Below are 26,146 nucleotides of genomic sequence, written 5' to 3' on the forward strand. Positions count from 1 at the left end.
GTTTAGCCTTTCAGAGAAAGACTTTCTTATTAAAAGATTATTGATAACCTATTCAGGGTATTGTTCTAATTCCTCTTGAAGTCACTTCGTATCACTTTGCATATACTTAGCGTTTACTTCGCATGCGTAGATGTTTTATTCCTCCCAATAGACTGTAACCTCTTTGAAGGAAAGGTTTGTTTCATTTTTGCCTTTGTTTCCCAGAAATTAGCACAGTGTCATCGATATGTAGTAAAATATAAGGAATATTTGTTGAATCTGTCATAGGATCGTAGATCTAGAGATTGAAGGAACCTCACAGGCCATCTTATCAAGCCTTATCTTTTTACAGCTGAGGAAACTGAGGCACCAAAATGTTAAATGACTTGCCTAAAGACACATAGGTAGTATTAGAGATGAGATTGAATTGACTCTGATGTAAATATGTTAACATTTTTATTCACTCATGTAAAATACCTTCCCATCACTTTTCCACTTGTCTACCTTCCCAGCTTAATGGCTTTCTTAGCTTAATCACAATGTGGCAATTTTAGGAAATGAATCAATTAAAGACCAGAAATATAGAGGCTGTAAAAGTCACTTCAAACCATATTTAACCTAGTTAATAGGAGAATAATGATCTGAGTTAGTCTGAAAGGCTAACATAATTTTTAAAATAAATATATAAGTATGCTTCCAGTTTTATTCTGAATTTGAGTCAAAATCTTTTTACCACTCCCAGAGAAGCCAACTTTCAACTTGGAGGTAGAATATTCTAGTTTTCAAAGGACTGACTCTATTTGAAATTATAGTGGCTATTAAAATCCTATAATTGTACACACAACTAAGTACACACTGAAAAGAAAGTATAATATTCTCTTTTTCACTGTTATTTTTATTATCACCCAGCACTTAGCTCAGTGCCTGGCACAGAGTAGGTACTTAATAAATACTTGTTGACTTGTTGACATTACTAACATGTTTTAATTTCTTATTTTCACTCTTCTACTCAGTTTGATTAGGTGAATTATGAAATGACCTGAGAAAGTGATTACAAACTCTTGGTTAATGATTTCCAGGAATAAAAAGCATTCTTCCAAGCCAGTGGAAATTAATTTAGAACAGCAAACTTCAGTAAGTTTAGGAAGCTAAATTTTGACTTCTTAGGTCTATACCATCTTCCAAAAATAGGTTTGAGAAGTTTGAAGCTGTATGAAAAAAATTGTTTTGAATTAATGACTCAAAAAGAGTCATTAAGAATAAACTGTCTCCCCACTCCTTATGTCACACTCACAGCTCGTGCCTCTAGAAAAAAGACCTTGGCCTACCTCAGTATTTGTCCACCTTTTTCTGCTGTCCTTGTATGAGTATTATAGCCCAGCTACCCTACTTACTCCAGGTTAGCCCTGAAAAAAATTCCACCAGAAGTAAGATCAAGAATTGTGATTGTTGCTTTCCATGAGATACTAAAAAGACCTCTTATTATAAGTAAATCAGTAAGTTATGCTAGAAACTGAAGTATAAACCTTATCATATTATAGCAAGTAACACTAATAAATTGGGAGAACATTTCTTTTGCTAAGGGGTTCAGACAGAGGCAGATACACTCACTGTTCAGGACTTTTCCTATTGGCTTCTTGAAAACAGGGCAGACAACGTGGATGTAGTCAGTTCAGTGCAATTCAATAAGCATTTATTAAGTACCTGCTCTGTAAACAGAAATAGCTCTAGCTGAGGAATCAGAGAGCTAGGAGTTCAAATCTCTCCACAAATGCCCATGACCAGTATGATCTTGGTCGAATCACTTAGCACTCAGTGTAGTAGACAGAGCACTGAGCTTGGAATCAGGAAGATCTAAGTTCCACTTCAGCCTCAGACACTTAATATCTGTGTGACTCTGGGCAAGTCTGTCTCCGTTTTCTCAGTCATAAACAATAATAACGCCTACAAGTAGATGAAGATCAAATGAGATAGTATTTGTAAAGCATCTAGCAGAGTGCCTGGCACATAGTAGGCTCTATATAAATGTTAGCTACTGTAATTGCTTACTTTCTTTGGGACTCAGTGTCACCATCTAAGAAAGGTTAGAGTCAGTGACTTCTGAGGTCCCTTCCAGCCTGAACTCTCTTACCGTTGTTCCTAGCTACACAAAGATGAATCTCTCCCTTTGTGAAGTTTATAATCTGCTGTAGGGATGCAGCATGTGCCCAGATGATTACATGCACAGTTATTTGGGATGGTGGTGGTGCCACTCAATGTGAATTGCTACTTATTTCACATCCTTTAATACTAGTTTCATTGTCAAGTTTGTCATGCTTTTGTGTGTCTGAGAGTATGTGTGTAGCTTCATTGACTCATGCTTGTCAGTGGCATCTAGGCAGCATGAAAGAGAAAAATAAATCTTCAAATGCTGCCTTACTTATTCAAAGAGAGTTGTTTACGTACCAGGAGAATCTCTAGTGTACTGAATATGATCTGGTTATTATGTGTAGCTCTAGCGTTTGCATATTTACCAGCAGTATGCATGGTAACTACTTACTACTGGATCTGGTACATAATGGAGTGGAATAAAGTGAATTTTTGCAATTTCTGATTATTATAAATAACCCTAATCAAGCATTGGAGAGCTTATAGCATTTTTTCGTCTTTTGAACTCGGAAACCATCAGGTGATTTGGATCTAAATGAAACTATACTGCCAGCAATTTCTGTGGTGTAAATGATCAGTTTAATTGGTATTGCCATATTTTGTTTTTTATTAACCTCATAGAGTCAAGGATGGGTATTTGTGTATACTCAATGAGGTCTGAAAAGCATACCTTCTTATGGTTTGCTACCTACCTTCAATATTATATATATGCAACATGATTTATCACAAAATAAACTCTTGACATTTTGGCATTAAAATTTTTTGAATTTACAAATATTAATTAATTTACAAAATTAGTAATATTTTAAATGTCCCTTTTCTCACCCTAGCTAGCTAATTACCTTGCCCACTTCTAACCCCTGCTCTGGCTTCCAATATTTTATCTTTTCAGTGATTTCTATGTTAAAGATCACCCTCCCCCATTAATTTGACAAAAATCTAGGCTCTTAATGAATTTTTTGAAAATGTTTTTTCTGAATTTCACATCTAATAATGTGTTATAATATTATCTCATCTGTTCATTGCTATGGACTACAGTGAAAAACATTCCCTCAAGGATAGCATGACTGAAACTCACGTTCTTAATAAATAAAAGATGCATCAGGGCTTCTTGTTCAATTCTGTTACACACGTTGTCCACTTAGAATGGTCAACATTTCACTTAGTAGTAAACTTATACACTTTCCATACTGTTTGACTTCTTGATAAATCAAATGTGTGCCTTTGTGATCTATAGTTTGCACCTGAGGATTGGCTTTAACATGAAATCATTTCTAGCAATAAAACTATTGAAACTCAAAAAAATCCCATGACCACATAGTTAAACTTTTTTGGATATTGTAATTTTAAGCTAATTTGAATATTTTTGTAGGTGAAAGATTTTGAACCTTTTGTTTTTGTCACATATCCTTTGGTAGTGTGGTAAAGCCTATGGGCTCCTCATAGTAATGTTTTTAAATTCATGAAATAAAATGCACAGGACTACAAGGAAACAAGTTATATCGAATAATATGTTTAATATCATCACCAATAGTGTTATTAGTTATATTAACATTAGCTGTATTAGCAATAATTGATTTAATGTGATGTTTCTTAAGAACAACTTCACAAACTCCAGATTAAGAACCTCTGCTGTAAATCTGCTTTTCAAAACCATCTTTGTCCTTGTTCTCATTACTTGTCACTGTGTTACCACATACTCCCATTACATAAGTGGGAAAACTGAGTCAGGGTGGTTATTTTCTCACCCTTACAGAAGAGAAACCATGTGGCACAGTGGATAGTGTTCTGGGCTTGAAATCAGGAAGACATTAGACAAGTTACTCAACCTCTCTGGACCACAGGCAACTCCCTAGGACTTATCTTAACCAGATTGTGATCTATGATTTTTACTGATAGAAGGATCTCATATAGGGTTCACCATAGGTCCTTTGGTATCCATAGACTATAGAAACTTTAAGAGAACTTCCTTGTGTCAGATAACTAAGAGAAGCAAATTGTCATTGTCATCTGTTTGATAATTGCTAAATACTTACGTTGACAATATCTTTTCCATGTTCCTTATATAATAACTAATGGTATGCCATGTGGTTAGGTAAGGAGTGGTTTTCAATGGATAATGTCATTTTTTTTTTTACTTTTACTATATTTCTCTAGCAATGTCACAACCTAGCTTCCTGTTTGCCTTCTTTATTGCAGTTACATATGGGGCTGAAGGCTTTAGGGATTTTCACGCATTAATTCCAAAATCTTATTCTCGTAAGTATACAATTTGCTTCTAGAAAATGACAGCCCATTGACGTTGAACCCATTTTTTTCTTGGTGTTGTTCATTCCAGTGCTTGGTATTCAGTGTTACACATTAAGAACCCAATGGCATATGCCATTTAATATTTGATTGGCAAACAGTATATGAAATATCTCTTATGAATATTTTAAAATCGCTATAAAAGGTTTCAAATTTTCATCCTTATGAATTCATATGCTTTCAGAAACAGTTAATACTTAGCATTGATGAACATTTTACATTTAATCCTACAGTAAGACTATAGGAAAAGTGAAATGGAGAGTAATCATGTAGTGAATTTAATCCATATTCAAAAGATAATTGGGATGATTCAAGCATTGAGGAAAAGCTCCTTTTCCGCAAAGAAAATTTGGTGATCTTGAATTGTCCAGATAATTGTGATAACTCTCCAGTTCAGCTTATTGTCACAATCACATATGTCATTTAAGGTGTCCATTTTCCTCCCAAATTTGTTTCACTTTTTGCAAATAGTATGGCTGTGTGGTTCATTTCACTGCCATGTTACTTCCAAGGAAACCACTGCATGTTGCATGCTCTGTGTTTGTGTATGTAGTTTTTTTAATGTAGTTGTATGTAGATATATATCCATATTTATACCTGTATGCATATATGTATGATAAAGCTATATACATATGTACACACACATACACACACACACACACACATATATATATATCATACTCCAAAAGAGACATTTTATAGGTAAATCATCTAACCATCAAGTTCCTTGAATATAAGTATCTTAGAAATATGGAAAAGTCTTTTTTTAAAATGATTTTAACATTTATAAAGTAAAATTGATAAATTGTGCTTTTGGATTTTTAGATGACATCACATAGTGATATATTTTAGAAGACTAGGAACATAGATTTGGGGCTAAAAAACATTCCAGAAGTCATCTGGTCCTATCTTCTCATTTTACAGATGAAAAAAACCCACAAAGGGTTGTCCAAGTTCACACAGATAGCAAGCAGCAAAGTCAGGATTTGAACCATGGTAGCAGGAGTACAGGGGCAATTCTATTAGTAATATAAAATATTCCTGTTACCAACATTATTGTCCAAAAAGGAGCGTCATTTGAATTCCAATACCAGGTGCACAATTTCTGTCACAGGCAGACACTGAGAACTGTTTTTGCCACAAAAAAAGGTTATTTTATTAAATTTTGTGGGAGACATAAAATGGAGTCCTATACCCCCTTCAGTAATAGTAATCAGTGCATCTGATAGCCTTTGAGTTGAGCTGACATCATCACTGTGTCATGTCTTGCTGCATGAAACAGTGTGTCATGTTTTAAATTACTAAGTGCATGCTGAATATTCTCCAGTTGATGTTGTTGAACCAAAAGAAATGTTAATTTCCATTTCTTTTTATTATTAACAGTTGTCAATTGGGAAGGGACAAAATTGATAACATATATCTTTGTAACCTTCTTTGCATGTATTTGAAAGCATTAAGAGTTTGGGAATTTAAATCACTTACTGAACCTTTTGTAAATTGTACAAGATAGCTACCCTAATTAAAGTGGTGTGAGTTGGTCACCATTTTGGAACTGAAGTAGAGAAACCATACTGTTCGGTAACAAAGAAGGGTCAATATGACTGATTAGGCAACATTGAAGAGGCGGTGTGAATAGATAGAGGAGACATAGATGTATCCAAACAGCACTGATTTCAGAAGGGGTCAATGATACTCCAGTTTACCAAATCTGTCCTTAATACTAAAGGTATTTGGGGCAGTTTTTTGTTTGGGGATTTTTTTGGGGAGGGATGTACATAGTTAACTTGGGTTTCTGTTAACTTTCAGGTTTGTGAACATGCTACTTAACAGTAATCTATACTTTTTTTAAGAGGGTGGAAAAATAAATTACTTTAAATATTTTTACACATTCTTATTTGCTTCTCTCTGATTCAGCTTTTCATACTGAAATTGTATTCCTGTTATAAAGAAACATCAACAAGTTAAAACTATGAAACAGTAAAATTGTAACACTAAATCTGATGTGATCTGAAAAGGAGAGTCCTGTTATGGAAATAGTTTGATAAGTAGTAAAAAAACAAACAAAAAGCTGCTACACAAAAAAATATATTTTATAGTACTATTTCATTATGTCTGAGAAACTTTAAGATTTGAGTCATCTTATAATATTTAATTCAATCCTTCATTTATTTGTGGTACTTATACATACATATATGTAAATAGATATGTTTGTATGTATTCCATAGAGATATAAGAAACAGTTTTTCATAAAACCTAGTATATCATGTATATCTCTCTCCATGTATATGTATATATGTGTGGATATGTGTATACATGTCTTTATACATATATATTTTTTTATTTGTGAATGGTGACCAACTCATGCCACTTTAATCAGGCAGCTATCTTGTACAATTTACAAGTTTTAATGAGTGATTTAATTTTTAAAACAATACTTTGAAATATTCAATATATCAATATGCCTACATCAGTAGGTGTATACACACATAAATGACTATAGGTGGGGTCATCCAGGTACTCCCTAGGCACAAACACTCAGCTCTTGTGAATGGTCCATGCTTATTGCTGATTGAATGTTACTTTGTCATCCCCTCCCCACTCACCTACAGGTGGTGTGGGTAGCAACCAGGCTTTTCTGTACCGAGGATGCCCCCTGGTGGCCAAGATGGAATACAACCCAATGCGTCTCCAACTTCATTTCCTTCCCAGATAGACCATACTCACACATTTTACTGCTCTTTACAGATTCATCACCCCATTAATTCTCCTTTAATGAATCTCTCTCACATCTTCACAAATGTTTCTTTTAAAAGACATTTCCTTCTTCTCCTTTCTACTCCAGTTTCTTGGCTGGTTACCTGGTTAATGTCTTTATATTCCAGCTATTATGGATGAGGGAGAATAGGAAAGAGATTGGCAGGCCTCTTCCTTTCACTAGGCCACCCTTCTTCCTCCCAAAGAAGTTCCATATATATCATCCACTGGTCCACATAGGTCATATCCCCAGACCTTCTGCTGTGTATAAAACTTTATCACTATTTCGTTTTTCAGAACCCATACAGTTCCCTCCCATTTCCTTTCTGACGTTCTGCTCCATCTCCCTAGTCGGGCAGCCTGTCCCACTTACCCAGTCACATGAAATTCTTACTGTAATCCAAACACCTCAGTTATGAGACCTACTAAGCCAAACAGAAAACCAGTTGAATATCTTAATCCTAAAGAAAAGCAGACTAACCTTTCTTTTTGTGGTAATAATATCCACATTTTAATTAAGATGGGTAGTGTAATGAAAGGCTTGGAGGTAGAGAATATTAGATTAAAATTCTGGTATTGTTATTTACTACTTAATCAGCATTAAGCAAATGACTTCTCTTCTTTGGACCTCAATTTCCTTCTCTTTAAATAGAGGGGATTGTACTAAATAATCTGCAAAAGGCTTTATTGCTCTAAATTCTATGAAGGGAAAAACAAACTCCACTCTGACTGGTCTTCCCCTAGGGAACACATATTATAAATGTTCTGTGGATTAATTTCTTTATTCTTAAAACCACAAAACCTATATTTCTACTTGGCCAATCATTTTATAAATGATTACTCCATTAAGGACTTCTTGGATGAAGGTTATTCAGACCACTGCACCCCAGAATTCATTCAAAATCCATGCTACATGCTTGAACCATTCTGAAGCTGATCATTTAAAATTTTATTCCAAGTTAAACCAGTGTTCATTTAAGATGTACCTACATCCTTAATGTGCCAGAGCAGCTTAGTGAACTAGTACAGGACCTTCCAAATTTATATTTATCCCCAAAGTGTCAGTTAAGTATTAATGTTACAACAGCTATCTTAGAAATATCTCAGAGAATTCACTAATCTACACTCACTGTTTGCCAAACCACAAATTAGGACATTTTTACCCCTTTCTTTCATGTAATGGCAGGAACATTTACTCTCTTGTCATCCAAAGAATCTTGTTTCATTTTCCAGTCACATTGAGAATCTTCAATTTTTTTTCTTTTGAAAGGCTTCCTCCCTTGTTAAAATTGGGGGAAATGCTTGTTATTTTGTCCATGGCGCTTATTCTCAGTCTGAGTCAGCCTTTCAAAAGGCCAACCCAAAGGTTAGAATGTCACCCATGTACTCTGGACCCCTCGGGGTCCATAGCATGAGTGTGGAATGGAAGGTAGGGACAGAAGACCCCACACCACTTCCTTATAGATATAGGGACCTAAGGGATCTAATAAACTAACCAATTGATTGATTGATCATATTTTCATAGTGATTTTTCTCCAAAGAGAGCATGGTACAGCCTAGTTCTACCAAAACTGGGCAGTATCTTTGTGATATACCTTTGGTTTCCATTACTGATTGCTTACCAGATCTTTTCCAAAGTTCAAATGTTCAACTCCTTGTACAAACTCTGCTGGGGAAACTTAGCTTGACAGTGGCTCAAATCAATGAATGTGGTTTCTCAGTGACTATCCAAAAGTTTCTTCCAGGCTTTCATTGGTGTAAGTAGTCACCATTCACACAACTTGTAATCTTCCTACAATTTAGTAGCCTAACCTCTTGCTTTGGCTAAGATAGTTCATCATCTCTTGGCTCCTAAGGACCCTCTCTCAAGCTGGTTCTCAGATAATATGCACACAGCCTATCACAGGGGCTTATACCCAAAGCTTTTCCAAATTGGTAGAATCTGTCTGAAATTATACCACCAGCAGACCCTTCAGGACCATGTCATATACATTGCACACTAAGATGAGACATGGGATTACGAGTTTAGTGAAATTGGAGTCATCAGATTAAATTAGTTAAATTCTATTTAAAAAGCATGTCTAAAAAACTGTAGTGGCCTTGATCAAGATATACAGTTAGAGAACAATTATTTTCCCTGGCAGAGGATTACTGTCTTAACCTATTTTGTACATATGTGATTTCTAGTAGTACAGTATGAGTCAGTACTTCAGAAGAGGGCAAATAAAATCTCTCCAGTGCTCTTTACGAGACAAAATGTGTGAATGAAATGAAAATTATCATTTATGTGACACAGTGGAACAAGTTTCAGAGCCAATAATGAATTTGTCTTCATTAATACAAAGTCCTCCCACAGTCTGTTCTTACTTGGAGAAATGATTAGAGCTCTATGACATTCATAGACTAGTATAATCACCCCCTCAGCAATCCAAAGGAGGAATTTGGCTCATAATTCAGAAATATATTTTGTTCCACAAATTTCATTTGTTTCATAGTAAATGATGAGGAAATAGAATGTTAATCTCTATCAGATGCTCTCAGGAAAATGAAATTAATATAAAGATGGGAGAAATCCAGATTTCATTTGGAACAGTGAATATATATAGAAATTAACATATACAGACACATGTATCTGAGTATAGACAGGTATATTTTTTGTAGCTGTATTTGCCCACCATTAATCCCCCAACTAATAATGTTTGTTAAGGTCTAGGGGTAAAAAACAGCATTGCAACGTTTTGTCATTCAGTGGTGATTTGTGCATGCTTTATAGATGAGAAAATATTGAAACTTCACACAAGCATGCCCATGCCTATCAGTCAAATCTTTTTGGAATGTAATCAAGTCATCAATGATGAGACATTAATGCTTTGTATCTAGCTGCCTGGCTTCCATTCTATATTGCCCCATATACCATTGAAGTTACTCACACAGAACAAGCCATCCCACCCATCCATGGCTGCTCTCACCTTAGTATATCACTTAATCCCCTTTGTGCATGTAGTAAGTTACCCTCTTTGATTGTCGTTTTTGCCACTGTCTTCTGTTTATTGTTCCTTTGCAATGAAACTGAGTGGCATCCTGTATTATTTCTTTCAGCCAGTAATGTTAAAATAGAGACTCAGAGTGATGAAGAGAATGGGCGTGCCTGTGAAATGAATGGGGAAGAATGTGCGGAGGATTTACGAATGCTTGATGCCTCGGGAGAGAAAATGAATGGTTCACACAATGGCCAAGGCAGCAAAGCTTTGTCAGGAGTTGGAGGCATTCGACTTCCTAACGGAAAGCTAAAATGTGATATCTGTGGGATCATTTGCATCGGTCCCAATGTGCTCATGGTTCACAAAAGAAGCCACACTGGTAAGGCCCCACATAGTTTTTCCTTTAGGGGTCTAGAAATGATCCCATCGGTCACCTGCATAGAACAGACATTTCTTTTCTGGGTTGGGAACATGCTCCGAATTGACTTGTTTTGCAGCATTTCAAATCACTTGAAATTATGTAGGGAGATACATATTTCTTACCTGAGAATATAAGTTAAATAGAGTATTTAACTTTGTCAAATCCATACTACAAATTAAGGGGGGGGGAGGAAAAAATTGATTATTTAAGAGCCAACAAATAGTATGCATTTCCTGTCATGGGCATAACTTGACATGTAAGAAACTGCTTTTCAAACATTCTTCCAATTAATTAATATTATATAGCCTTAAATGAATCTGCTTCTTATGTCTTAGAAGGTAAGAGCCATTGTCAAATTAACTAAATGGTAAGCACAGGATCAGTATTTATATTTTAAATTTTTTCCTAACAAGGCTTAAAATTTTAGAAACATTTTATACTAATAAAATTTTGTTCATCATTTAAAAGGCACAAAAGTGCCTTGAAAAATGGTCCAAATGGGAACGTATGGCAATCTGAATGAAATTGTTTCAGTTCCACTATCTCTAATCTATAAATAATAAAAAGACTAGAATGCCAGTGATTGCCACTACCCCTACTGCTATTTGATTAGTGTAATACAAAAGAAACAGCATTTGGATCTTAGCATTTCTGATAAAGGCTGAAATTAGAATTCAACTTGATTTCAGGTAGATATGATCATTGTGCAAACATTCATAGGATGTTCTCCACTCCTAAAGAGATTGGGAATTTCTTAAGGTGTAAGGTAGGGTACCACAGTATGAGAAACAGTGAAACAGCAGCTAAGTGGCATGGTAGAGAGAGTGCTAGACCTGAGTAAGGAAAACTTGAATTTGAATCTAGTTTTGTACACTAACTAACTGTATGACCCTGGGAAAGTCACCTAATCATTTTTAACCTCTGTTTCTTCATCTGTAAAATAAGAAAAATAATAGCACCTGCTTCACAGGGTTGTCATGAGGATAAAATGAGATAACGTGCAAAGTTTTGCAAAGCTTATAACTCTGTATAAATGAAACTAAGCCAATAAAACAATATTCAGGGTTTGATATGTGCAGTGTGTCTAATATTGAATCACGTTGACTGAATATTGCAGTCATATGCCAATAGAATTGTTGAATCCCTATCACTAATACTGCTGAATCTAGGAATTAAAATACGAATAAAGCAGATTCAGTCATTGGTTAGAGTTTCGTATGTATTTAAACCAGATCCTCACTTTTGCATCTGTGGAGTTAGACCTCATTTAACTTGACAGGTCATTGAGATTTTCAAAGTGATGTAGCCAGGCCACAGTTAGAGCTACCATTTCAGGAAATGTTACTGACTTTTCTGAATTATCCAAAAAGTTAGTATCAACCCACCTCACCTAAGATAAATCCCATAAATGTACATTCTCATGGAGAGAAAAGTGGAATTGGCTAGTCTTTCCTAGAAGAATGAACATTTATGAAAATACGTAGGATGGAATCAGTATCCCAAGGATTGGATAGAGTTTCAGTAGTCAAAATATGCTACTTAGGTAAGTAGACAACCTCTCAAGACTTTAGTTTCTTCTGTAAAATAAGGGGGTTGAAACAGATGGTGTCTGAGGTCTCTTTCACTTTTAGGTACATGATCTTATGAGTCTGTACCCTTTTTCCAGGTCATACAAGCCTGTTGCATTTGTAGAGATAGCTATACTAAAGTGCTAAAGAAGGTGACTATGTTCTATCTAGTGCATGGCCACAAAACACAGTCTGAAGAAAACAAGACACAGGAGGCATGCCAAGGCATGACATCACTTGACTTTTTATTTTATCCTAAAGTTAATTTCAGCTATACAGTTTTGTCTTCTATTCAGCCTTGAGTTCCCTTGTTTATACAAGTCTACATTGGGGGGAAATACTGATGTTTGTAAAAAATGAAAAAGCAGGAGCTCCAGAATCCATTTAGTAACCAAGCTTTGTTGCAAAGCAAAGTCTTTTGGTTGATCTAAAGGAGGATTTATTGGAGGTGGAGAGGAAGTAGATTCCCAAAATAAGGTAACTCATGTAGAATATGCCTGAAGTATTTTATCTCAATTCACTAATTAGTTCCTGAATTTATCTCAAATGAAAATGTAGCTTCTAGAATGAGCAAACTTTGCTTTGCCAAGTAGGCCCCTGAATCCCAAAATTATCCAATTAAATAGACACATTACATATAGTCTGAACTTAAGCTGTGTAATAACATTTCCCCCTTTTGTAGTGATGTGAAAATTAAAGTGAAAATAGGATACTATGTGATAGACACTTAACAGAATACACTGAAGCCTATTTTAATATATTCCTGATGAAGGAATAAACCTTGCAAATGAATTACTTTGCTGCTAATTCATGTAAAGCCTGCATGTATGGTGAAATTCTCTTAAATAAATATTTGATAAATGAATAAAACTCTGGCATACTAAAATCCTGAAATATAATGACTGCCTGACCTGATAAAAGGAATAATTACATTTAATGAATAAACCTGCCAAGTGCAGATATGCACAGCAGCACCTGCTGTTTGCTACTCACTTCTGCCCACAAATAGCGGTAAAGCACCAAGGGCTCTTCAGTATATTTTATTTCTTCTACCTCTAGTACAAGTCAATTCAAGTCACGGTCACCCACCCCCAATCTTTTAGGGGGCAGCAGATCTTCAAATTATTTTTTCCCACATTAGCCTGTAGGGAAAATATTTGAGACACATTATTTATGTTCAGTGATTTTGTTAATCATGAATATTTTTCCTTGCACAGATCAATCTGTGTCTCTGCCCTACAGAGTAGCTTTATACAGGTGGAAATCTGTTGATCATACCACATCGGTGGACTGGATCCACTGATTAAAACAAGTATTTCATATTTCTGGATCCTGACCTTGGTATGAAAAAGACATAATAGCCTCATCCTTCCATGTTATGTCTTATGTGTTATGTAAATTGACCTATTTGTAGCTCTTTCTGAATTCTGTAAGGTAAAGCAATGTTTAGGAACAGCACAGTGTAAGGGGAAAAAAACAGCATGGCAGTGATTTGCCATTCAGTGGTGGCTTTTGCATGTTTTATAGATGAGAAAATATTTAAAGTGAGAGTTTTACATGAGCATACCCATGCCTGTCAATCAGATCTATTTGGAATGCAGTAAAGTCATCAATGATGAGTCATTAATGGTTGTTAAACATTTACCAATTCACAGGGGGAGAAAAGTGTATGCATGGAACACTTCTAAGTTTATTATATTTTTCTTTATCACTTTCTTAAGTCTAAACAATCAACAAAAACAATAAACCCAACCCTGATTGGTAGTGTGTGCTGATTGCCATAATAAATATTCACACTGAAAAATTAAAGCTTGGTTGTACTAAACTGGTGGTATAAGCTGGCCCTTGCATTTCCCTAAGACGCTGGCTTAGAATTCCAGTTCTACCGTGTACCTGTGTGACCTTGGGCAAATCATTTCTCTCATTCTGAACCAGTTTCCTCACCTGTAAATTGAGGAGGGAGGAGCTGACTCAGTCACTTAAGGTCCTTCTTAGCTCTAAATCTATGATCCCAAGAATTCTTTGTCTTCTCCCCTTGCTGGTTTTGGCTGAGACATTGATAAGATGTATCTGACTTAGATCATAGATCCTGTTCCTCTGACTTAGATAACATGATTAAGAGCTAGAAGGGACTTTTGGAAATGCTTTTTCAAATTGGTAACATGCTTTAGCTGCAGTTATCTTTATAGTATAACTTTCATTCAACAAACATTTCAGTCCCAACTATGTTCAAGAGATTGTGCTAAATGTAGAGTATGTAGGAACAAATATGCCTTAACTAAGAGCAGACAGGTGGTTCAGTGGATAAGAACTCCAGGTTTGGAGTCAGGAAGACCTGAGTTCAAATTCAACCTCTGACACTCACTGTGGGACTCTTAGGAAGTCATTTAACCCTGTTTACTTCAGCTTCCTCATCTGCAAAATGAACTGGACATAGCAAACGACTTCAGTTTCTTTGCCAAAAAAAAAATTCCAAATGGGGTCATGAAGAGTCAGAAATGACAACAGTAGTGCTAACTAGCTTTTCATATCTCTGCCCGGGAATGCAGTGATAATAACTCTCTTACTTATCCCATTGTACTCTTTGGAAATGAGATGGATGGGATATAGATTTAAAAGTAAACTCAGTAAACTGTGTTTATAAATGCACATTTTGCAAACATAATTAAGTCCTTCCCACCAAAAAGGCATGCTCATTATAGCTACTTCAAGTAGTCCCAAGGAGCATCTTAAGAGAGAATATTTTAAAGTAAGGAACAGGCTGACTTTTTTTTTTTTTTTACAAACGCTATAAAAAAAATGTGTACATGTGCCCCTTCTCTTTAATGAATCACGGACTATATGCCTTACTTGGAGCCAAACAGGAATTCTGCTGACCTAAAAAGTATCAGAGGATTTTTGCTTCCTAAAGCTAAATTTTCTCAAGAATATTTCTTAATTTGATTCAGAGTATATTTTATCCTTTCCTAATAAGCCTTTTCAAATTATAGATTTTTGTGAGTCAGTTGTTTTCAGTTGTGTCTAACTCTTTATGACCCCATTTGGGATTTTCTTGGCAAAGATACTGAAGTGGTTTTCCATTTCCTTCTCCATTTAATTTTACAGATGAAGAAATTAAGGCAAACAGAGTTAAGGGATTTACTGAGGGTCACACAGTAAGTGGCTGAGTCCAAATTTGAACTCAGGTCTTCCTGACTTCAGGCCTGACATTTTATCCATTGTGCCACCTAAATGCCTGATACAGAGTATTGTTTTTCCCATGAATTCAAGGTGTAATGATATACTGGCATTGTTTAAGAGATGGTCAAGAAGGAAGGGACCTTAGGCACTGCAACACATTTATATATGCCTTGAATTTGTAGGATGTGTGTGTGTGTGTGTGTGTGTGAGAAGACTTGGGCTTTATTGGTGTCAGAAATTCCTAGCATAGAATCTCCACCAATGCAGATTGGCAACTTGCCTTTATTATCAACATAGGATCATAGATGAAGCTGAAAAGATCTTGGGCCATAGAGGCCAAGCTCCAAGCTCCTAATTTTATGGTTTAGAAATGAGACTCAGAGAGGGGAAATGACTTGTCTCAAGTCACATAGGTGATAACTCCAGAATTAGGATGGGAAAGCAGATTCTATGGCTCCAAATTAAGTCTTTTTTCCACCATAGTACTGGACACTTGCCTGGGGTACTGAATGTTTCGTTATTAGTAGTAATAATAATAGCTAGCATTGATAAAGAATTTTAAGACTTACAAAGCACTTTTATATATGTTATCTGTTTTGATTAGGTGATTTGCTAATGGTCACACAGCCAGGATACATAGAGGGTTATTAGGTTATAGATTTAGAGCCAGAAGGGACTTCAGACTATTACCTAGTCCTACCCAACTCATGAGGAAACCAAGGCTTGTGTAGGTTAAGGGATTTGCCTAAGGTCATAGAGTTAAGTGTCAAAACTAGGAATTCAAACCCAGGTCCTCTGACTCCAAATTCAGTACACTTTTCAGTGCAAGACTTTAACTGGAATGTTCCTGACTTCGAGATCAGCCCCCTTTTTTCTATGTAACACAGTCAACTCCCTTCAATTCAGGAACAATTGAATTTCTATTACCTGCAAGTGTAACTGTGGCATTGGGGCAGCTAGGTGGTGCAGTGGATAGAGCACGAATCAGGAGGACCTGAGTTCAAATCTCACCTCAGACGCTTGACACTCACTAGCTGTGCTCTGTGACTGGGCAAGTCACTTAACCCCAATTGCCTCATCCTGGTCATCTCCAGTCATCCTGATGAATATCTGGCCACTGGATTCAGATGGCTCTGGAGGAGAAGTGAGGCTGGTGACCTGCACAGCCCTCCCTCACTTAAAAAACAAAGTCAAGTGCAAGTCATGTCATTATTTCTCTGATGGCATGATCTTCTTCAGCAACAAAGGACGAACACATACACAAATGTGGCATTATAAACTCAACAAAGTCAATACTAGCACATACCATGCTAACATTCATGTAGCCCCCTGGAATAGCTCCCTCCTAAGAACATCTCTAGGGAATCAAGTCAATTCAAAAAGAATGTATTAAATACTTAACTATGTGAAAGACAAAAGCATACATAAGAAAAGTCAACATCAGTCCCCACCCTCAAGGTGATCATAATCTAATAGAGTAGAAAACATGTAAGCAACTATGTATGAACAAGCTATATACAGGATAAATTGGAGATAATCATCTGAGGAAAGAGCCTAAAATTAAGGAGGATTGAGAAAGAATTCTTGAAAAAGGTGACATTAACTGAAACTTGAAGGAAGCCAGAGAGCTAGGAAGCAGCAATGAGGAAGAAAGGAATTCCAAACGTGGGAGACAGGCAGTGAAAATGCAGAGTCAGGAAATGGAGTGTTCTCTTAGAAGAAGAGCCAGAAGGCCAATGTCACTGGAGTAGAGGGGAAGTAAGGTATAAGAGGAAAAGTAGGAAGTGTTCAGGCTATGCAGAGCTTTAAAGTCAAGGATAAGAGTTTATATTTGATCCTGAAATTAGTGGGGAACCACTGGAGATTATTCAGTAGAAGGGCGACCTGTTCAGACTTGGGTTTAAGGAAGACCACTTTGACAGATAACTAAAGGGTGGACTGCAGAAGGGAAAGATTTGTGTCAGGGAGACCAAGGAGCAGGCTAGCTTGAGGCTTCACATTGTTCTAACTACTTGGAGTATGACCTCCAAAAAGGCACCACACCCTAACAAAAGTACATATTTATGCATGCTTAGGCATTCAGACAAAAAATGGAGTTCCAGTAAACTTGGCAAGCAGGAATATGTAGATATGTAAAACACAGAGCAGGAAATCTGAAAACTGGTTACTCAAATTAAAAGACAGATTTTACTTTCTAAGAAACCATGCCTTCCTTTCTTTTGTGTCTCCTTCTGAAGAAAGTTGACATGACCGTCAGCTTCCCACCTTTCCCCATCTCAGATTGACTTTACTGCTGTCCCTCTAAAGAAAATTTTTCCTGTTGAGGCTTACACGTTCATGTTTTCTTGTGTCCATTTCAAATTTGGGAAGAAAAATGAAACTATAAAGCTGTCTTTTTTTTTTTTTTTTTTTTTGCAACATAGGTATGAGTACTCTGGGCTTAGCTCACACTACAGGTGCCATCTGTGTGGGTAGGCTTGTGCCCCCACACACTTGCTATGAACGTCTTCAGAACTTTAGATTCTCCACCTGCCTTTCTTTCCCACACAGCCTGAAGTCTCATCTTGTCAAAGTGAGAACTGGAGGCTGGACACACATTTTGTTCTTATATTTTTATGGATCTCACTGCATGTTCTGAGCATCCTTTTCTTTTATGTCCAGTTTTCTAAATTAAAATAAGAAAATAAGAAATAAAATGCTGACTGGCAGGAAAAGCTGCTTATTAAGAATTAACTGATCCTTCATATTGGGAGTCCATCAATGAGATCTAGGTTTCAGCTATTTTTAAATTCTGCTTTCAGATCTGCCCCCAAGTCTCTTATCATCAGGCACAGAGATTTAGAGTGACTAGCAATATCACAAGTTATTTGAATCTAAATCCTTTCTGCATTCTTGGGAAAGCACAATCCAGAAATTAAACTCTGGGAAAAATACACAATTCAGATTTGTAGTATTAATACAGATATTGAAACCTATCAACCAGCCTACAATTGGATATTATGATTTTTTTTCCAACCATTATTGTAACAGCCACCAGACCTGGAGTGAGGGTGGGGGCCAACCAGTAAAACAGAAAAAGAAGAACAGATTGAAAAAGATGAGAAGATACTAAGTTGAGAGAGAAGGGGATGGGGGTTAAGAAGCAGAGAACAGTAGATTGAAAGGAGAGGCTAAGATACTGTGAAAGGAACTGTCCCCTTTTTTTTTTTCTGCTTTAGACTTTTAAAAAGTTGTACCTTCTATAGCGATTCATTGCAACCTCTGTGATCCATTTCAGCTGTGACATTATGGCTTATATCTAGGAGTTTTGATGCTCATCAGATTTTAAAAATTAACCCAATGTAGACTTTTCTAGCCCCATCTAGCCTTCCATTTACCACTGATTGCCAAGATTCAGTTGACCTAAACATGTCAGTTAGCTCTTAAAGGAGGTCAAATTCTGCATTATGGGAAATATAAGCCCAAGAAATAATTCTTAAGAAAAAAATATATATATAATTAAATATTTTGAAGGTATCTTAAGGTCTTGATAATTTGAGTCACATAACACTTGTCCAAGTTGAAGGGTTCATCTTTAAAAAGACTTAAACTCAAATGTTTTTCCATTAAATATAGAAATAAATAAATAATATGATTTGAAGGGTTAAATTAAATGTCCAACTGGTTTTTCTCCTAAATCTCAGAACTCCTTAGAGTGATAGCAGTATTTAACATTCTTTTCTTATGTAAATTATCACCACTTTACCCCTTTGTTAAAACCCAGAACATAGGCTATCACATTTAGAAAGATCTACACATTTTTAGAGTCACATACTTTGGTTTCAGAACAGATTATAAATATTATTCTCACATTACTCTAAAATAAAAACCCTGATAATAACAGTTTAAGTTATTGAAGTCTTTCTTCTCAAATTTAAACTTCCAATAAATTCAGAGAAATAAGAATTTTAAGGTTTTAGGATATGAGGAAAGAGGATTTGAGGGAAGAAAGAATAAATAACATTAATGCAACTCTGATTTTATTTTATTTATGCCATATAGAGAGACAGGACTTTGATTTGGAGACAGTTTCCTTCATAGTATCTTAACTTCTTACTTCATTCAATCTCTCTCTCTCTCTCTCTCTCTCTCTCTCTCTCTCTCTCTCTCTCTCTCTCTCTCTCTCTCTCTCTCTCTTCTGTCTCTCTCTTTCTGTCTCTCTCTTTCTGTCTCTCTTTCTGTCTCCTTCTCTCTTTTTTCTGATTTGGCTGCTTAGGGACAGACAGGTAATGGAGAAGAAATTGAAAGGGAAAATACAGGGAAAATGTAAATGAAAGAAGTTATTATAACTGTTATAATGAAGTGCCTTTCATTTAAATATAAGAATGTAACGCTGAAATGAACTTGTGATCCTGAAATGCATTTTTAATGAGTTTCCTTTTTATTTTGCTGCTTCAGTGGCATATTTTAAAGACCCTTTGAAAAAAGCCACATTAAAAACCCCACCAAATGCCACAACACGCAAAATTGGATATTGGTTTATTCCAAAACTGCTGATCAGGAAGAGTGGCTCTTCAACACAAAATGTTGCAGTCACTTTATTTAAATGAGTTTGAATTTGCATTGTGATGTGCCATTCTGATTTAGGAAAAAAAAATTAGATTTTCAGATCAAATTGACCCAACCAGTGAAGCGTTAAGAAACTGGCAGGTTTAGTCTGAAAGCCTCATGTTCTATCAAACCTGCAGCCGGTAGAAGTCATGGAGCACCAGTGGGAAAACAACTTTTTCACTGAAATCTTTCTCTTGTTCCCATGTTAGATTTTTGTTCTCACATATTTTGTCCTCTCCCTCTTGCAGGAGAACGCCCTTTCCAGTGTAATCAGTGCGGTGCCTCTTTTACTCAGAAAGGTAACCTCCTCCGTCATATCAAGTTGCATTCTGGGGAGAAGCCCTTCAAATGTCATCTCTGTAACTACGCATGCCGCAGGAGGGATGCCCTCACAGGTCACCTGAGGACTCATTCGGGTAGGTCCCTCATAAAGTAACACCTTGGGCCTGAGAAGCTCAGCCTCCTCCTCTTGTTTCCTTCTGAGATGGCTGTGGACATCTTTGTTGCCACCACACACATGTGTGTTTGATGTATTTCACAGGAAGGAAGGGGAGTCCTGTGGCACTAGCCTTAATTCAGTCTTCAGCCCAAAACTTCTCAGTCTATCCAAGTTCTTTTGTCAGAAGAGTTGCCAACTTTCTCTACTCCAACTTTATTATCCCTTCCAGGAATATATGGTGGAAGGCAGAGAATGGACAGGTTTATTGCGAGTCCTGCCTTAGGTGACACTTTTCTACAATAGCTGCATCCCTCTTTTTCTCAGTCAGTTTGATCAGAGTTCATAGTTAAGTAATATTTTGACTTGATTTTTACCTAAAAGATCTATAAATGTCAGTGGTGTCGATCTTTTTTTAATGCCCGGCATTCTGTTGTCTTTACCCAAGTTGTATTTTCCAGTGTCAACAGGGGAATATTCTGCTTTCCAGAGCTGGCAGATCAAGTTAATTTAGATTCTGCCACCTTTTGCTAGTGGTTGAGACCAGTTCAAATCAGAGCCACATAAGTGAGAAGAGGCTCCCCCCACCTTTTTCCCCCTATAGGCTCCATTTTCTTTTAATTGTTCCCTTGATAATTTTGGAGTGCTAGACAAATCCTGCTTTTTTTCCTACCTGTATAGAAACCACATCACGTCTTCTGCTACTGAAAAATTGGCCACAAAAATTTAGATCTTCCTGCAGTGAAGTAGAGGGTAGAGTATTCCATTGAAACCTCTAACTTTGATCTGATATTACATAATGTGGTTTTCAGAGTAAAGTTGCTGTTTGTTTTTTGCAAATCACATTCAGTCAGTAACATTCACTGAGAATCCACAATACAATGAACACTTATTCTAAGTGCCTTGGAGGCCAGTAGGTAAAGGGAGAGATACAAAAGGGATTGAAAACTCACTCCCTGCCTTCAAGGAACTCATAGACGCACTAGGTCATTCACTGAATCAGTTCATTCCACAAAATTTTATTGAATACCTCAAACATGGAAGATAACAATGGTGAGGTACACAAAGATGAATAAGACATAGGCTCTGCCCTCAAGGTGCTAGAGTCTAGAAGAATGTATAATAATAGATAATCAGGACATAGGCTCTGCCCTCAAGGTGCTAGAGTCTAGAAGAATGTATAATAATAGATAATCAGGACATAGGCTCTGCCCTCAAGGTGCTAGAGTCTAGAAAAATGTATAATAATAAGTAGTCAGCTACTTTTGGACGAGGGGTGAGTGGAATCACCTCTGTTTTCCTTGGTAGTGATGAGCAAACATGAAACTAATGAAATGGGTGACCTAAGAAAGTATCCAGCAGCTTGAGGCCACTGGTGAACTACTTCATGAGCTCTTAAAGTTTCCATTATTGGACTACAAATCTGAGAAGTTGTCATATAGTCATTTCTCAAATATATCTCAAAAAGGTTTTGAGTTTTAGGCAATGGTAATGATAGTTAGGGGTTTTCCTGAGAGAGAACAGGATATGCAGCCAGCAAAGATGGGCCTGCATGAAAAGGAATGAAAAAAAAAAAAGGAGAAGTGGGGTTGTAATACTATGAATGAAAGTTCTGTCTCCATTTAGCCATATTATGTCACATGCTAGGAGCAAGGCATTTAATATCCATGACTGGTTCTCATAAACAGGCATAACTATTCTGGTCATTCACCTACTTTACTGGAGTGTTTCTGATGCCTACATGAAATCTCCTTAAATATAACATCCAAGTGAAGGCGTTTAAGATTCTTGTAAGAAAGACATTTGTTACATCCATTGTACTGTTATTGGTATACTTGGAAGGTAAACCAGTAACTGAATGAAAGTGGAATAAGTCTTTCATATTCTCGTTTGGTTAAAGTAGAACTTTAGGACGGGGCAGGCAGGGATCTCCAAGAGGAAAGTTGAATCCTTTCGCATAAATTGGTGTGAATAGTGATGTTAACTTTCCCTTAAAACCAAGTTTGTAGCTTCTCTCTCTAAGCATCTAAAGTCAATGAAATGATATTGCAAATGAACATCAGCGACAAGATGGAAAGAGAAATCAGTTACATTATTTTATACATTTCTTAGACAGCTGTATAGAAAAATCAATAGTGTACCATTGTATCAGTGAGAACTTGTTGGCTGGACCCATGAGAATAGGCTTTACAATAATTATTTATCCTCTGGACCAAGAAAGTTAACTAGTTATAATGGCTGGATATGTTTTTGTTTTGGTTTTTTTATTAATCTACTACTTGTCTGTGTGCTGGTATGTGTTACAGTACTGACTCTCAAAAGGTCACGTCTACAATTTGACAATAAGGATTTTTAAATATTTGAGTTATCGAGGAAGCTTGTGAGTCGAGTGGTTATTAAAAATAGGATGTGTGGGCCTACCACCCTGTCCAGTAATGTCCAATGTAATGATGAATTCCAGATGTGCCTAGTAGCGTATAATAGACACAAAGGAAAGATCATCCAGTCTCCTGAGAGTCTCCAATGAAAAGAGTGCTGAACTTGGGGTCAAAAGACCTGGATTTAAATCATGCTCAGTTCAAGTAAACATTTATTAAATACCTTGAATTTTGGCACAGTACCAGGACACCTTCTAGCTGTCACCATAAACAAGTCTGAACCTCAGTTCCCTCATTTGAAAATAGGGTTAAGAAAGTCTTGTACAAAGGAAGTATTTTGTAAGCCTTAAAACAATAGAGGATTGTGAGTTGTTATTCATCTAACCTCTTTGTTTTACAAATGAAGAAAGTGGTAGGATGCATCTCTCGCTTATCAGTCAACATACAGCAGAGGACTGTTATCTCTAGGATCATCTTTCACTGGCATGACAATACACACATTGGTTAAAGACATTACTTTCCATTCTAGCAGAAAATATTAGTGATTGTACTGAGAGGTTTAGTTATACTTATGGGCAGGATGGGGCATTTATAGGACTCTCTTATCACTGGCTCATCACTGGTAACTAGAAATATTTGATTTCAACTATTAAGAGAGATCCAGGACTGGAAACTCTTTCCAGTGCAAAGCGATGTCAGTTATAACATAGAATCTGAGACAGGAGGACAATTAGGTGTGGCAACTGACCCAGATACTATTCCAGCCTCGTGGCTGCTAATTCTACTTGAGGCACAACGATATCTTGCCCCAATTGTGACTAATTACTTAGGTAATCAAACACGACAGGTGGTGAATCTGTGTGCTGTTGTGGCATACCTTAGTTTGTATAGTATGGAGACTCTAAGCTAGATGAAATTCCAGAGTGAGAACACCAGAATGTGTCCAGCTCTGGCAACTAATCTAATGTCCTAAAATATTACTGGTACCTGGCTCTTAGAGACACAATGATTTCTACTGCTTTCCAGCTTTCCATATTAGGTTTTACTAAAGATCAAGTGAATCCTTGGTAAAGGATCAATAAAAATGGTGGTACTATAAGAAGAGAATATTTTCCTAGTCTCTAGATGAGCTCAAGATGACTGTAGCATGACACCATAGGGAAAAGAGTACTGGATTCGGAATCAGGATACCCAGTTTTGAAGACCATTCTGACACTGAGCAAGCCACTCAACCTCTCTAATATTCAGTTTGCTCATCTGTAAAATAGACATAATAGTACCTCAAAGGCACTATCGTTTTGAGTATTTTGAAGCCTTAAAATGCCACCTACATAGGAGTTATTAACACAGCATCCCTTAGTATGTAATTCTCATGACTCCTTTAAACAGAAGCTTTACAGTAGGCTGTTGGTTTTCACAGTGAATAAATTCTCTCCTGCCCCCTAAATGCCATGGCTATACATAAATACTTTTTTTAATGGTTTAACCAGCTGTTGATTGAGAAGGTAGCCAATGAGCATTTAATAGGTGTCTACTATGCGCCAGAAACTGTTTAAAGCCCTGAAGTAGTGTTGAAGTTGGAGTGACAGAACCCAAGTTCAAATCCTGGTTCTTTTCTTACTCCCTAACCTTGGGCAAGTTACTTCATCTCCTTAGGTCTCATAGACCTAAGTTTCATCATCTGTAAAATGAGGAGGTAGGACAAAATGACCCCCAGGACCCTTTCAGCTTTAGATCTATAGCTCAACTTAATATCAATTGACTGATGGCTTGGACTGAGGATCCTGATAAGCCAAATACCTGGAGCTCTTTGTACCCCATCATTGTTATCAGCAGAACCTCAATGTATCTTCCATTTAAGGAATATCCCTCAAGATCGCTAAAAATAAAAGAAAATTTTAAAGAAAATTTAAAGATCATATTTCATAAGGAGTTACGTAAGACCACAAGCCAAAGATAATCCATCTATCCTTCTTCCACTCCCACAGATCTGAGGTACCCATCCAAATTGCTGAGGCAAGGGTTCCTTTTCTGTCCGTTTGTTCTTTGCCCTCAGTCTCCTGAATTATGCCTGAGCTAAACTAAATTATTTACACAGGAATTGTAATATAGGATGTAGTTCAGGGAGGAGATCAGGGAAGAGCACTATTCATAAACAGCTTATCTTCTGGAATGATATACCAGAAGACAAAGTGTTATCATGGGAAAATAAATAGCTCTTGCTGTTTGCACCCTTTTAAACTACAAAAGCACCATAAAAAAGAGATCTGAAGTTTTATCCAGCATTTTGACAAGGGGTATTATTAACACAGAATGCTAGATATTACTTTCTTCAGATTCAGTTCAGTAAGCATTTATTAAGCATCTACCATGTGCCAGGCACTGTGCTGGGGAATTCAGATAAAAAAAAAAACAAAAATAAATGATGCCTGCCATCAAGGAGTTTATATACTTAGATTTTATTGGAAAGAACATTGGACTTGGAGTCATGGTGCCTGAGTTTAAATACTAACTTTGCCATTTACTCCTTTGTGAAACAGAGCAAGTCACCCAGACTCTCTGGACCTCAAATTAAATGAGGGAGCTGGATTAGATGACCTTAAAGTTTCTTTTTAGCATCTAGGTCTATGATGCTATGGTACCAACTTAACTTCCTTTCTTCCATAATTAAATGGTGATGGTGTCAGATTTTGGCCTCTATTGCATGGCCAATAATAGATCTAAGATTTTCTTTTTAACTCAAGGAGTAAGCTGAGCCCTTTCTTTTGGCATTATCTTAAATTGTGTCATTAAACACTCATACTTTTGATGGTTTGATTCCTTATAATGTGCCATTAAGTACTATTAGGAGGCCATAAAGGAGAATTCCAATATTTGCATTGAATATTCACGTGCTCTTTATCAAAGGTTGAAAATTATGAAGAAAGCCCCAAAAGTTCCATTTCATCAATAAAATTCCATTTCCTTGAGGCTTTGTCGAATGAGACCTGGCTGTCATGCTTTCTGTTAGTATCATTCAAAATTCAGGAATAGCTAGTCTATTACAGCCTAGGCGTTTTTTAAAAATCCCAAAATTCTTCAGGTTCAATTAGGTCTGTAGCATGTTGGAGATAGAAAAGTACTTTTTTGGAACATAAAATACTCATTTGAATAAAGTCATTCTTTGAGGTGGCCTGGAGGTGGCAGGTTATCAATACTTTGTCTCACAGATAATTGTACTACTCATCTGTTCTCCTTATTTTCCATAGATCTGGCCACGACATTGTGCTGGGCCTTGTCCAGAATGCAAACTCAGTCTGGAGTCCTGCTTCACAGACCTAACTATGATTGATGCATCATTAAAACCTCTTCCACCCTTCCCTCCCAACCTCCCGAATTCCTAGACAAATGATAAAGGTTTCATC

The 26,146-nt window shown here is 36.6% G+C and overlaps 1 protein-coding gene across 14 annotated transcripts in view; it reads left to right on the forward strand.

The window, feature by feature from the left end:
• Positions 1-26,146, forward strand: part of IKZF1 (IKAROS family zinc finger 1) — a 133,699-nt gene that overhangs the window by 93,369 nt on the left and 14,184 nt on the right. For 5 of the 14 annotated variants that reach the window (XM_072598148.1, XM_072598147.1, XM_072598146.1 and 2 more), the window contains exons 4-5: positions 10,288-10,548; positions 20,177-20,344. In XM_072598148.1, coding sequence (XP_072454249.1) covers positions 10,288-10,548; positions 20,177-20,344 — 429 coding nt within the window. Of the gene's footprint in view, positions 1-4,326; positions 4,387-10,287; positions 10,549-20,176; positions 20,345-26,146 lie in introns of all 14 variants that reach the window. The other 9 variants (XM_072598153.1, XM_072598152.1, XM_072598151.1 and 6 more) reach the window with 2 other exon arrangements.

Source organism: Notamacropus eugenii, chromosome 3 (genome assembly GCF_028372415.1).
Source record: "Notamacropus eugenii isolate mMacEug1 chromosome 3, mMacEug1.pri_v2, whole genome shotgun sequence".
Classification (NCBI taxonomy): domain Eukaryota; kingdom Metazoa; phylum Chordata; class Mammalia; order Diprotodontia; family Macropodidae; genus Notamacropus; species Notamacropus eugenii.